This window comes from Magnolia sinica, chromosome 11, assembly GCF_029962835.1.
Source record: "Magnolia sinica isolate HGM2019 chromosome 11, MsV1, whole genome shotgun sequence".
NCBI classification, from domain to species: domain Eukaryota; kingdom Viridiplantae; phylum Streptophyta; class Magnoliopsida; order Magnoliales; family Magnoliaceae; genus Magnolia; species Magnolia sinica.
Genome location: NC_080583.1, coordinates 19,339,480 through 19,351,974, shown reverse-complemented (window position 1 = coordinate 19,351,974; position 12,495 = coordinate 19,339,480). Strand labels below are relative to the sequence as shown.

At 38.1% G+C, this 12,495-nt stretch overlaps 2 protein-coding genes across 2 annotated transcripts in view; both read left to right on the top strand.

The window, feature by feature from the left end:
* Positions 1-12,495, top strand: part of LOC131218898 (protein pleiotropic regulatory locus 1-like) — a 151,676-nt gene extending 139,181 nt beyond the window's left edge. The window contains exon 17 of the mRNA XM_058213776.1: positions 11,957-12,495. Coding sequence (XP_058069759.1) covers positions 11,957-12,129 — 173 coding nt within the window. The 3' untranslated portion in view covers positions 12,130-12,495. The remainder of the gene's footprint in view (positions 1-11,956) is intronic.
* On the top strand, positions 7,265-11,163 carry LOC131218900 (protein pleiotropic regulatory locus 1-like). The gene is made up of 4 exons (XM_058213778.1): positions 7,265-7,364; positions 7,437-7,503; positions 7,649-7,726; positions 10,752-11,163. Exons 1-4 carry the CDS (start codon positions 7,280-7,282, stop codon positions 10,867-10,869), a joined length of 348 nt encoding a protein of 115 aa, XP_058069761.1. The 5' UTR covers positions 7,265-7,279; the 3' UTR covers positions 10,870-11,163.

The window sequence follows — 12,495 nt, the reverse complement described above, 5'->3', positions numbered from 1 at the left end:
TCAAACCCAGCTCGAAATTTTTTTGAGATCAAAAAACAACTCAGCTCGACCCGAACTTAGCTTCGAACCAAGTTGAATCCAGCCTTTTCGAATTGAGTCCAGCTAGCTAACGATCTAACTCAGTTCGTGTACAGCATCTACCTTACACCTCAAATTCGTGTGGGCCCACTATAAAATCAATAGGCAACCACCCTACACCCTCAAATTCACATGGGCCCACCATAGAAAACGATAGGCAGCCACCCTACACTATCAAATTCACATGGGCCCACCATAGAGAGCAATAGACAGCTACCCTACACCCTCAAATTCACGTGGCACTTGATGATGGGATTGCCCTCCTTTTGAGGCATCCTAGTATCAAAATCAAGTACATGTGTCTGATGCATGTGTTCATGTATCTCTAATATTCAAACTAGCTATTTTTAAGATGAGAAAATCTTTGATAGTCTGCCGGAGCATGATATTTGCTGCACAGTCATCGGGATTACTGAAATTAAACCATTCAAATTGCGAGACATAATTAAGGTGGGCCACACAACCAAAATTTATTCTGATTTCATTATATAAATAGTTGATTGGTGGACGTTTAACACACGGTATAGCATGAACTTACCAAAAATCCGTCCACTAATTAGAAACAAGGACTGCAGAGATCATGATTTTTGAACTGCGACCCATTTTCAACGATTTGATAAATTAAAACTGAGTAGTATATGCCATATGTGCAAGTTCTAAGTGGATCATACTCTGCCAGAGTATCAAATAACTACCTTTTCCCAATCGCTCCTCCACCCTTCTTCCCACGTGTGGCAAATGTGTTATTATAATGAAATGACTTCCCTTTTACAATAGCTTCTACTGGCTTTTTGCCATGTCTTGCAAGCTGCATCCTCTGTCCATATATTGCACGTGCCGAGCGGATTGCATAGTGACACTGCCAGTAGTCGGTGCTCCGTGGGCCCCATTATGATGTATTTGTTTCATCCACATCGTCCATCCATTTTTTAAGCTTATTTTAGAGCATTATACCAAAAAATTAAGGTAGACTTAAATCTCAAGTGGACCACACCACAGGAAAAAAGTGATGATTGAACCCCTACCATTAAAAATTTCCTAAGGCACATCGTAATGTTTATTTTCCATAAAATTTCCTAAGGCACATCGTAATGTTTATTTTCCATCTAACCTGTTGATTAGGTCACACAGACCTGGAATAAGGGAAAACACAAATATTAGCTTGATGCGAAACTTTTGTGGGCCCCAGGAAGTTTTTAATGGTGGGCATTAAATCACCACTGTTTCCTGTGGTGTGGTCCACCCGACATTCGGATCTGTCTCATTTTTGATATCATGTCTTAAAATGATCCATAGAAATGGATGGACCGCATGGATAAAAAAAATACATCACGGTGGGGGACACAGAGTACCGTCCAGTACTGACTGGCTACTGGCAGTGCCAGCATGCAATCCACGTCCGCATGTATCTACAACATCCTACCCGTCCAAATGGTTGGCTTCACGTGAATGTCACTAGCCTAAAAAATCGTTTCACGATCCGCTCAACAGGTGGACCACACCGCATGAAATAATGAATGGTGGGCTAGTTTTTTTAATTGATTTTTTTTGAGGTTGGGGTGGGAGTTGGTGGTTGCGTGAGAGATGTTATAGACATTCCCTCTTCTTTAGGGCTCCTTAAACTTAATAAAATAATTTTATTTCTTCTTTATTATTACTTAAAAGTCTTTAAATAAAATCCAACACAATCAGATTCTTCCACGTTTTCAAATATTTTAAAAGACCCTCGGCGTTGGATCGGGGTTTTTATGATGACCCAAATTGTTTATATGAAGTTCGTCACCATGGATGATGAATAACTAAAAAGTCTCTCGTATTTAAATATTTAACTATTTAATCTTTAAAGATAAGGAGATGATATATATTTAAAAGAAAAGATTCAAATGATCAAAAGTTTAAATATCCCATCCTTTTCTTAGGTTCCTGTCCATCAAGGGTGAGAACTATTGGATAAACGGTTTGGATCATTCGATAATGACTTGGGATCCAAGGGCTAAAGTCTCGGTGTACACTATGATGGTACATCGGAATGCATGCTGGCAAACTTCATATAAAATATAATCAAAGTCCTTGAACCCAATCCTACAGTCTAATTAATTTGATTTCAATGATAATGACAATTAAAATAATTGAATTTAGAGCCCTTGATTTTAAATAGTGAATGTCGTGTCATCCCATCTCTGTCCAGGCCCACCACCGTCACCAATGGTCTGACGGTGACGCCTATTGTCTGGTTGGTGTGACTCGACTCATGCCCACTTGAGTCATGTTGAGTTGAAGACTCGAACGATTCTTTACTTGACTCGGTACTTAATAATTAAATAATAGAAATGCTCCAGTGCGCATGGAGTATTATAAGCTATGGTGCTCCTAGTAGCATCTTACACTTGAACAGTCCAAATGACTGATCCAAACCGTCTATTATATGGGCTCCTTTTGAAAAAAATAAATAAATCACACCGATCCAATCATCCAATCCATCCCTTTCTCTAGCCATTCTTTTCTAGTACCATGGATGGAATGGTTAGGATTATCTAACAAAAGTGACTATTTGGAATCATAAGCAATATATGATGGACTCTGACAAATATATTGATTGGACCTATTTCTGTATAAATGGTCTCCACTGTCCATATTAAAGCTAATGATCAGACGGTTAGATTATCAGATTGGTGCCTTATTTTATGGTAGCCCATGAAATCTATGCTGAATCTAATGGACGGTATAGATAAATTTATTGGAATGTTCAAGTGTTATAATGCAACTAGGAGCACTGTAAGAGTGTTAGTCTTTAGGGCAGAAAGTCGGGCAGGTTTCGCAGGTTGGCGCTCAACCTTGGGCCTTTACCCAACCCAAGGTTCTTATACCTCAACCTTAATCCAACTCAACCCAACCTTGGGTCAGAAATTCTCAACCCAAGCATGCTTGATCGGGTGGATATATGCTAATCTTTTCGTTATTACATTAATCTATTATATGTCGTCTTATTTTTGGTACACACAAATATATATATATATATATATAGTTATTTATATATATATATATATATATATATATATATATATATATATATATATAGTTATTTATCGCAAAAAACTTCACTTTTTCTAAACAAGCAAGTTAAAATATATGACAACTACTTTAAAAGTCATGTTATGTAGCACACGTTCTATTTGGGAGAGAGAAGTCATGTATTTTGTTAGCTTGAGTAACCGGAAAATGGCGTGGACCAATGAGACTGGAAGGCACTAGAATTTCATGTGCCTTTAACATAGAAGATTCACACTCAATTATAATCTATAAGTAACTTATACATTGGGTTCGGATTGAGTCGAGCAACCCAAGAGCTTAACCCAAGCCTGACTCAAGTTTTATTAAGTTGGTGTTTGTATAGTCTAAGCCCGAAATCGAACCCCATACATCTTGTCCGAGCCCAACCCAATGTCCGTCGGGTTGAACCCGCTCAACTTTCAGCCTTACTAGTCTTGTGGTGAAGATGGTAGAAGCAAAGAGTCATAGACCAGGCTTTCATTTGACCCAATGAGTCTGGTCTATGAGTTGTGTCAATCGAGTTGACTCAGTAAGTCCTGTCATCTCTAGACCCACTCATACTTATAGGTTGGATGACCCTGTGCAAAGAAGACTGTGTACATACATTAAAACTCAGTGTATAGCCCATCTTCACTGTCCATGAGTCTGAATTCTATCCATTGTTGGTAGGCCACCCCTTAAGTGGGCCATAATCAAATTATCACTGTAATTAGATATTCCTAACCGTCCAATCACACCGACCGGAGAAAAAAGAAGAAGAAAGTCAATAAAAGGAAGGTTAATATAATTTGATAATTGTGGCTATGGTCCATTGATTGGATGGCTCTGGATGGGGAAGCACGTGCATTTGTTGGATGGTACAACTGGTTCATGAACATTATCATCTTTCATTTTTTTTTTCAAAGTCCTGAATTGATTACTAATGTGGTGGTGCTACATCAACATGCCATGTTGGGCCCATGGGCACATGCATCTGGCCTTGAATATTCATTGAAAGCTGAAATGAGCATTTTATCTAGAAAAATATTCCAGTATTTTTTTTTTAAATAAAAAATTATGAGGAAAAGGTACGTGGTACTTGCATTCACACCTAGCCGTCTACAAAATGTGGGCCCACCACGAACAACGGTCATAAAAATTGAGCCAGCCAAAATGCATCGGGAAGGGCTACGCATGTCCGTTGAATTCAAGGGTTTTTTTTTTTTTTTTAATGGGATCGTCATGTTGGCGCCTATGTTACGCATACATTGGATGTATTAGAAGATGTGACACATTGGCACGCGTGGATGCACTTCATGTGAACCATATGACATATCTCATTCTCAATAATTTCTTGGCCTGCGATTTTTTTATAGAGATTATTATATTTTAACATTTTTCTCACAATATTATGTGAAAGCATAGCTGAAAATAAAATTTTGAAATATTTATTATAAATTATTAAATAATTTTATATGTGGACGATATGATGTACTCATTTTTTATTAAGAGATTATCAAATTTTAACATTTTTATCACAATATAATAGTGAAAGTAAAATATTTATTATAAATTACTAAATAATTTTATATGTGAACCACAAGACATGCTCATTCTCGCCAATTTCTTGGCCAGAGAATATCTTTGGAGACTATCAGATTATAACATTTTTCTCACAATATTATAGTTAAAACATATCTGAAAATGCCTCTGAAAAAATCCCTCTTTGCAAAGAAATCAAAAGGAGAAAACGAAGAGAGAGAGAGAGAGAGAGAGAGAGAGAGAGAGAGAGAGAGAACAACTAGAGCCGCGGGCCGATACGGACCTGTTTGCGTATTGTAATCGACCGATACGGATACGATACGATCATAATGGTCAATACGATATTGATATTCCAATCTATGATGGAGCCACATATTAGTGAGAATGTTATCTTCTCCAAGACTGCCAAAGGAGTCTGAGATAACTTGAAGGTGATTTATTCGGGTGTGAAGAACCTAAGTCGTATATACGAGCTTCTATAGAATATATTTTCATTCCACCAGGGAGATGGTGGGGAGAGTATTATTCTGTCCCGCGGGGCATGTGGGATGAATTGAATGTGTATCAACTAATGTCAACAAACATTGAGACAATGAAAAGGCAAAGGAAGGAGTTATGTGTCGCCAAATTTCTCTCTAACCTGCGACCTGGGTTTGAACCCATGAGAGCTTAGATTCTTAGAGGAAGTGAGATCCCGTAAGTCATAGAGACATTTTCCAGAGTTTAACGTACAACTAATATGATCACATGGGGTTCCTCATCATCTAATTGGTTTGAATCATGGTATGCATCTAGCGGGGGGGAGGTCGTGTTAGAGGCGGGATACTTGGGTTGGTCGTGGCACAAATTTTGGTAGTGATTGTGGTCATGGCCTCAACAGTCATATGGTTGATACATGTTGGGACCTAGAGTTGGAAAGCTAGCTTGGGCTAATCAGTTCTGCTCATTGCTTGTTCCAAAAAATTTACCCTTTCCACCACTTGATCTTCTCTTTAAGGAGCTGGAACTTGTTCCCCACCCCACCTAACCTTCAACTCTAAATGAAGCCCACCAATTCGCAGGCAACTAATTAAATTCTGGCACCCCTAGTTTTCAAACCTGGCTGGAACCAGACCATGATGCAAATCACCCACCTCAGGCATCGCTAGGGAGTGGCCGGAAACTGGTTGGGGAAGAAAACCTCTTCTTTGTATTGATATATGCTTTACATAAAGCAAAAGATAACTAATCTAATCCTAGCCTTAATTCTAATCTTAACCATCAATTTTAATAAAATATTAATAATGGCTCAAGTACACCTGAATCCCATCACAACCCTGTAAATCGACTAGAACTCCCTCAATTCATGTTAGAATCTCATTATCTTGAAATCATTGTGCTTTCAAATTGGGGACTGATTTCGCGTCAGTTCAACGTTGTGTAGTCACCTCATGCCTATATACGTTAAGGAAAATATTTTATAGGACAGTTTTTTGACTGGCTATGCTATATGGGGCAAAGTGTCCGACCGTTAGAATGAGAGACTTGAGTGTTGCAGCGACGAGGATGTTGAGTAGTGGGAAAACTAGGTAAGTAGAACTAGGAATTAGCTCGTTTTAAGCAGCCTAGGAGTCGTAACAATAAGAGATAAAATGATGGAGAGCAGTGAAGCACAGAGACATCTCCGTTAAGGAGGGGAAGACTGATTTGCGTTGAAGGGCTTGAAAAGTGGGTGAGAGGAAGACTCGGAAGGACTTGGACTGAGCTGGTGATATGGGATATTAAGGCTTGTTTGCTTATTGAGGATAGGGCTGTAGCATGAACGACTGGTAAAACATGATTCATGGATCCGATCCAGATAGATGGGACAAGGCTACAATGCAAGGTTATAAATAATGATATCAGTCACCGTATTGGCTGGGCCAAAAAAGGATACGATACGGGGTGTATTGGACAGCTGAAAATTTTCTTTGCCCAAAAAAAAATGAAAAATTATCAGGAAAAGAGGAAAAATGTAAAATACCAAAGTATCATTTTTTTTTTTTAATGTTTATAACATGCATCCAATGGGGTATTGACCATACATTGACACAATTGCTGTCTGTTGGCTTGACCTGCTGAAAGTCAACCAAATAGGCCCTAATCAAACACAAATCAAACATGGTTTGATAGATTAGGGTTACATTACAATGAAATATAATAAAAAGAAGATAAAAAAAGAAAAAGAAAAGAAAAGATAGTTTTCCTCTTCTTCTAATTTTTCCCAAAATTGTTCATCCCACTTCAATTCATCAAACATCACTAAAATCTTGTGTTTCCCCAACATAACCCACCCATATCTAGTATAAAATGAGTTTTTAAGCTTTCTCTATGGTTGAAATGAAGGATCAAGTGAAAAAACTAGAGTAAAGCTGTCTATTTATTTATTTATTTTTCCTTCCTTTCTTGATATGTGCCCTTTATGGTTAAATTGGTGCTGATACGGGGTGTATTAGTCCCCTACTTTTGAAACAGACTGGTTCACCCTCATATTACGCAACGAGTGTTAGTATCGCAAGAAGCTCCTTTGATTTCTTTCTTGAATAGTAAAGCTCCTTAGAACTTTAATTAGTGTTTACTATAGAAGTAACTGTTATCATTGATATTCAACATGATAAATGTTTTTACTTTACAGGATCCTCAGGTGGTGACTGGCTCTCATGACACAACCATTAAGTTTTGGGATCTTAGAGGTGGTAAGTATGGGTTCTAGAGGTCGATTTGTTTCCACAAATTCTTCTCTAAGGCAGTTTGATGCCTACTTGCAGGGAAATCAATGCTAACCCTTACCTATCATAAGAAATCTGTTCGAGCAATGGCACAGCATCCTACAGAGTATGAGTCTGAACTCTTCTGTTTGCAATATTTTAGAGTGCCTTTTCTTTGAAGTTATGTTGATATATGCTGGCTGAATTACTTATTTGTGTGTTTTGATTTTGTGGCTTCTTCCTGAAATCAACCTCATCTGTCTTTTTATCAGGAACAGTTTTGCATCTGCATCAGCAGACAACATAAAGAAATTCAACCTTCCTCGAGGAGAGTTTCTGCATAATATGCTGTAAGTGTCCACCAAACTGGATGAGTTTTGGCCTTTTGGGAAATCCTTGTGCATGTCTTTGCTTTTGGACCCTGAGAGCTCTTAAATGATATTCATTGTTTTCAATAATTTAGTGATTGATCATTCCCTCATTGGTTTCTTGATTATTTGAAAGAAGCATAAAGCGAATATTGAAAAGAAAATGTAGAAAACTACCAAAAGCTAGTTTGTTTTACCCCTTGATATGTCTTATTCAATGTTTTAAATATCGACGATAGTGGCTGATACATCCCACGATATATCTTGTATCCCGCCTATGCGATACGAAACACACTAGTAGTGCCGATACATCCCACATGTTTGATCCGATGAACATTTTCATTTTCCAATTATTTTTTTTTTGTTGAAATTATGTTAAATCAGTGTCAAATGATTACAAATCCATTAGTTCTTCATGTTTCAAATGAAAAATCATGGAGTTGGAGCTTTGATTTCGATATCAAAAGGTTTTTCATGTTCTCCATGTATTTTTCAAAATTTTCCTTCAACCAACTGTCAATTGAGGCTAAATTTGAGTAGGGGTATTTGATGAAATGATTATCACATACACTCAAATTTCAAAATTTGGGTGTAGGTGGTCCGATTTGGAGAAAATTAGGAAAAATTCGAATATTTCCCAATTTCTCCGAAATTACTTGTGATGTTGCACTCCAAACATGAAATCAAGCACGTATGAGGGCCAATCTACTGATTTGTCAAGTCATTGTCAATTTTCAAAAAATAAAAATTATTTTTTAATTAAAAATTAATAAAAACTTATAAAATATTAGGTTTCTTTCTTCAAAATTTCCCTTCAATTAGTTGTCAATTGAGACTAATTTCAAAGTATTTAGGAGTATTCAATGAAATGATCATGACATATACTCTAATTGTTATGCATTTAATTTGAATATAGTTGCATTTAGTTTAGTCAGACAACTTACAGCTTAGGACCCTATACAAAGGAAACCTATCATGTGCACTTTTTTTTTTTTTTATTATGATTTAAAAGTGTGTATTAAGGTCATTTTTAACAATCCCTGAAGTTTCATTGAAAAATTAGACATTTTCCCAATGTTTCCCCACGTTTCCCAAAACGAGTGATAAATTATCCTATACAAACAATATATCCCATGCGATAACTGATACGTATCTGTATTCCAAGGATGTGATACGTGACACGATACCAATATTTTGAACATTCGTCTTATTCTCAGCCCTGGAAAACAGCCCTAAAACGGGCCTAGCTAATTCCAACTTGTCTATTTAAGTAGGCAGAAAAGAAGCTTTTGTTTCCCTAATTGGAAGTTCCGAAACTCAAACCTAGACATGTTGCAAATGCCTGTTGAGTAACCTGAAAGCATCAAAATATACATTTATGTTTCCCTATCTGTTTCTTGGACAAAATCAAGGTCTGAACAACATCAGCATGACATCATGATGATAGCTGCGGAAACTCCCCAAAAACCTGTGGATCTCTCCCGCATTTGAAGCTTCCTTAGTTTACTCATTGCTCCTTGCTGGATCCATAATCGTCTCGGTTGGTAATACCTTTGGACTATAGTTCAAAGATAAAAGGTTAGAGATGATGTAAAAGTGGTGACGAAGTAGGTTAAGAATGACAGAATGCTCATCCTTTCATCTCGAGGCTTAATACTTGCTAAGCATGCAGACGGTACCCTTGTGCACACTTTTAGGAAGTCATTTACTAAAATGTCATACTCGGGTGTCAGATGATACCCAGTGGCCTTTAGCTAACTTAGTATTTATGTACTGTTTGTGTAGTCCAATTTATTATGGGTCATTCACATGCTTTTTCCGTATCTTATGCATTTATGAACTAAAATTTATTAGATACATTTTTTTTTTTTTTTAAATATCACTATATATTGTAAGGCTGCCTGGGGATTTGGGTTCCCTCATTCCCATGTCTACGTCTAACACCCACACATGTCCATGTCCAACACATGATGCCTTTATCCGAGTTACATGGACAAATATTGAAGATTTGGAATAACAACTTGTCCAGATAAAAGCACTGGTGTGTACTGACAGGAATCTCCTAGGATTGTTCCTTTATTTCAATGGTTAGAAGTACCAGAAATTGAATTAGAGTGGCTCATGATTTAGAGGTTAGAATGAAATAGGGAACATGAGTTTGATGAATGCTACATTACTTGTGTTCTCATGCATTCAAGCTGTTCTGGATCTAAAGTTCATATTTGATATTCTAAAGTGAGTTTCTTTTAAGAAATTATAGGATCCTCAACCAAGGATGTGTAGAGTGCACTTGGTTTCAGTTTATACAAGTGGTGTTCTCATTTAGTAATCTAGACCATTGGTCTGATGCTACCTGCTGTGGGCCGTTGCCTAAAAATCTTCTCAAGTTGGAGACCCTAGCCACCGAGCTTTGTCATTTTTTCAGTTTAATGTTGACCCTTAGAGCTGTACACCAGTTGAACCACGTCGAGCTTGGCTCGGCCAGCAGTCTAACCCAGCTCGAACTTGGCTTGGCTCGGTCCTCGAGCCTGACTTGGACAGCTCGGCTCGGCTCGGTCAGCAGTTCAGGCCAGGTAGAGCCGAGTTCGAGCCGAGCTTGAGCTCGATCTTTCGAGCTGAGTTCCAGTTCGAGCCTATGAGCTGAGTTTGAGTTTAGGTTTTAGGGTTTTAATATGTATAATATATAATATATATAATTTATTTAAATATATAAATATTTATATTAAGTGAACCTGATCCGAGTCGAATTGATTAGAACTGAGTCAAGTTTGAGTTAAGCAAACTGTTTCATTTTTTCTATGTTCAAAGTTGTGGATGTGCCATAAGAAGTAAATGAAATCAACACCCTAAATGAGATAGTCTGACAAGATTGGTTTTATGCATAGGACTCTTTGCTCCTTCCTTTAATGTGCTCTCGCCTATATAATATTCATCAAAAGTTTATGTTAATTAACAAAAAAACTGTTGTGCATTTGCCTAGGACTCTAATATCATTTTCTTTCTGCAGCTCCCAGCAGAAAACTATCATAAATTCCATGAAAGTCAATGAAGACAGTGTGATGGCAACGGGAGGCAAGCTGAGTCTCGTTTACGCCGTTGATTTGGAATCAACAGAAGTGGTTTGACCAACTGGGTTGTGATATCAGGGCTCACTGAATCTTAAGTCTAATAACTGGATTATGCAATCAAAGTAAAATGCAAATATAATATTTTAAACCCTGACCGTACCTTAACCTGTTTCCTTGGGCTCTTTGGTCCAACTGCTGGTCAGATCCATTCCAGCTGGAAATACTTATGCTAGAATTATGAGAATCCAAGGAATCAGCACAGTAGTGGCCTTGGGATCGAGCCTTGACTGCTGAACTTTCATTTCATTAAGTAACAGCTAACCTCCTAATTAATCTGGGTTTAGAGTAAGGACAGGCATTAAGGCATCCAAGCCAGTCCAACCAAGGTGGGACATGGCGATGAGGACGAAAGGACCTTTAAAATCATGCGACACGTTAAAATCTCTCTCGTAGGAAGCCAATTTTAATGATTCTAAATTTTGTAGCCTTTAAAAAAAAAAAAATCAAACAAAAAGCCTATATAAATGAAGCAAGTAGTGGTTATAAAGATGGTAGTCCATGTCTTGGTGTTGCCCAAGGAGTATATGGTACACAATGATATTTCAAACACTGATTCTTCCAGGGTCGCTGTCTGACACTGCAGAACTGTCTACAGACACTAAACCTTGTCATTGTATGTTGAGAAATGCAATACACGAGAATTGGGCCATTCATCAGATGGTCCCATGGCCTAAAAATCAGGTCACTCTGCTCATCAGGTGAGCCACACTGTCCATTTTCTTTGTGGACATGCAACCCACCTGTTAAATGGACTGGCTTGATTTTCTCTGCCAAAGGGAGAATGCCTGATAAATGAACCAGATCTCTTGCACGTGTTCCACTAGCATGTGTGCCCAAGAGTCGAAGCCCACTGATGTTTCTTATTCGCAAGCAGATAACTTTCTTGCTATGATTAGTGAAGTTGCTTTTTCGAAGGTGTCAATGGGAGCATGTGGTTTTGGGATTAGAAGAGCGGCCATAACTTCCAGCAGTCCCAGACGATCGTACAGCCTGGTATACATCATACTACACATAGACGCTAGTTTCTGATATTGCTACTATTCCTGCAGCGGCAACCAATAAATCTTTGCATGTTTTATCGCAGGGTCTTTGGACAGCGAAGCTGGAATCTATGCTCTATCGTATGATGTTACAGGTTCAAGGCTGGTGACATGTGAGGCTGACAAGACAATCAAGATGTGGAAACAAGATGAAATGGCCACTCCGGAAACCCATCCTCTCAACTTCAAGCCACCGAAGGATCTCCACCGTTTCTGATGATCTGTCAAAGAGCAATTCCAAGTCTGCAATATTCGTATTGTTTTACACCGAACGGTATTGTACTCAGAGCGATCTACGGTTATTCTCCCCATGTGTTTCATGGTGTCATGTGCTTGATCCATGACGTTAATCAGTTGAGTCCTAGTGTATGCACCATGGCCTGGAAATCAGGCCTGCCAACTGGTGCTGACAAGACGAATGATGCAGATCTTAAAAACATGCCACGAGTGAGGAGTGTGCCATGCTGGATCGCTAATTAGAGTAATGAACCAATTGCTATCAGAGTTTGAGAAAACATGAATGGAGAAAGTGTAAAAAAGCATGCTTTGGGGAATTCTTTTAGCACCAAAGTGTGGATTTTAA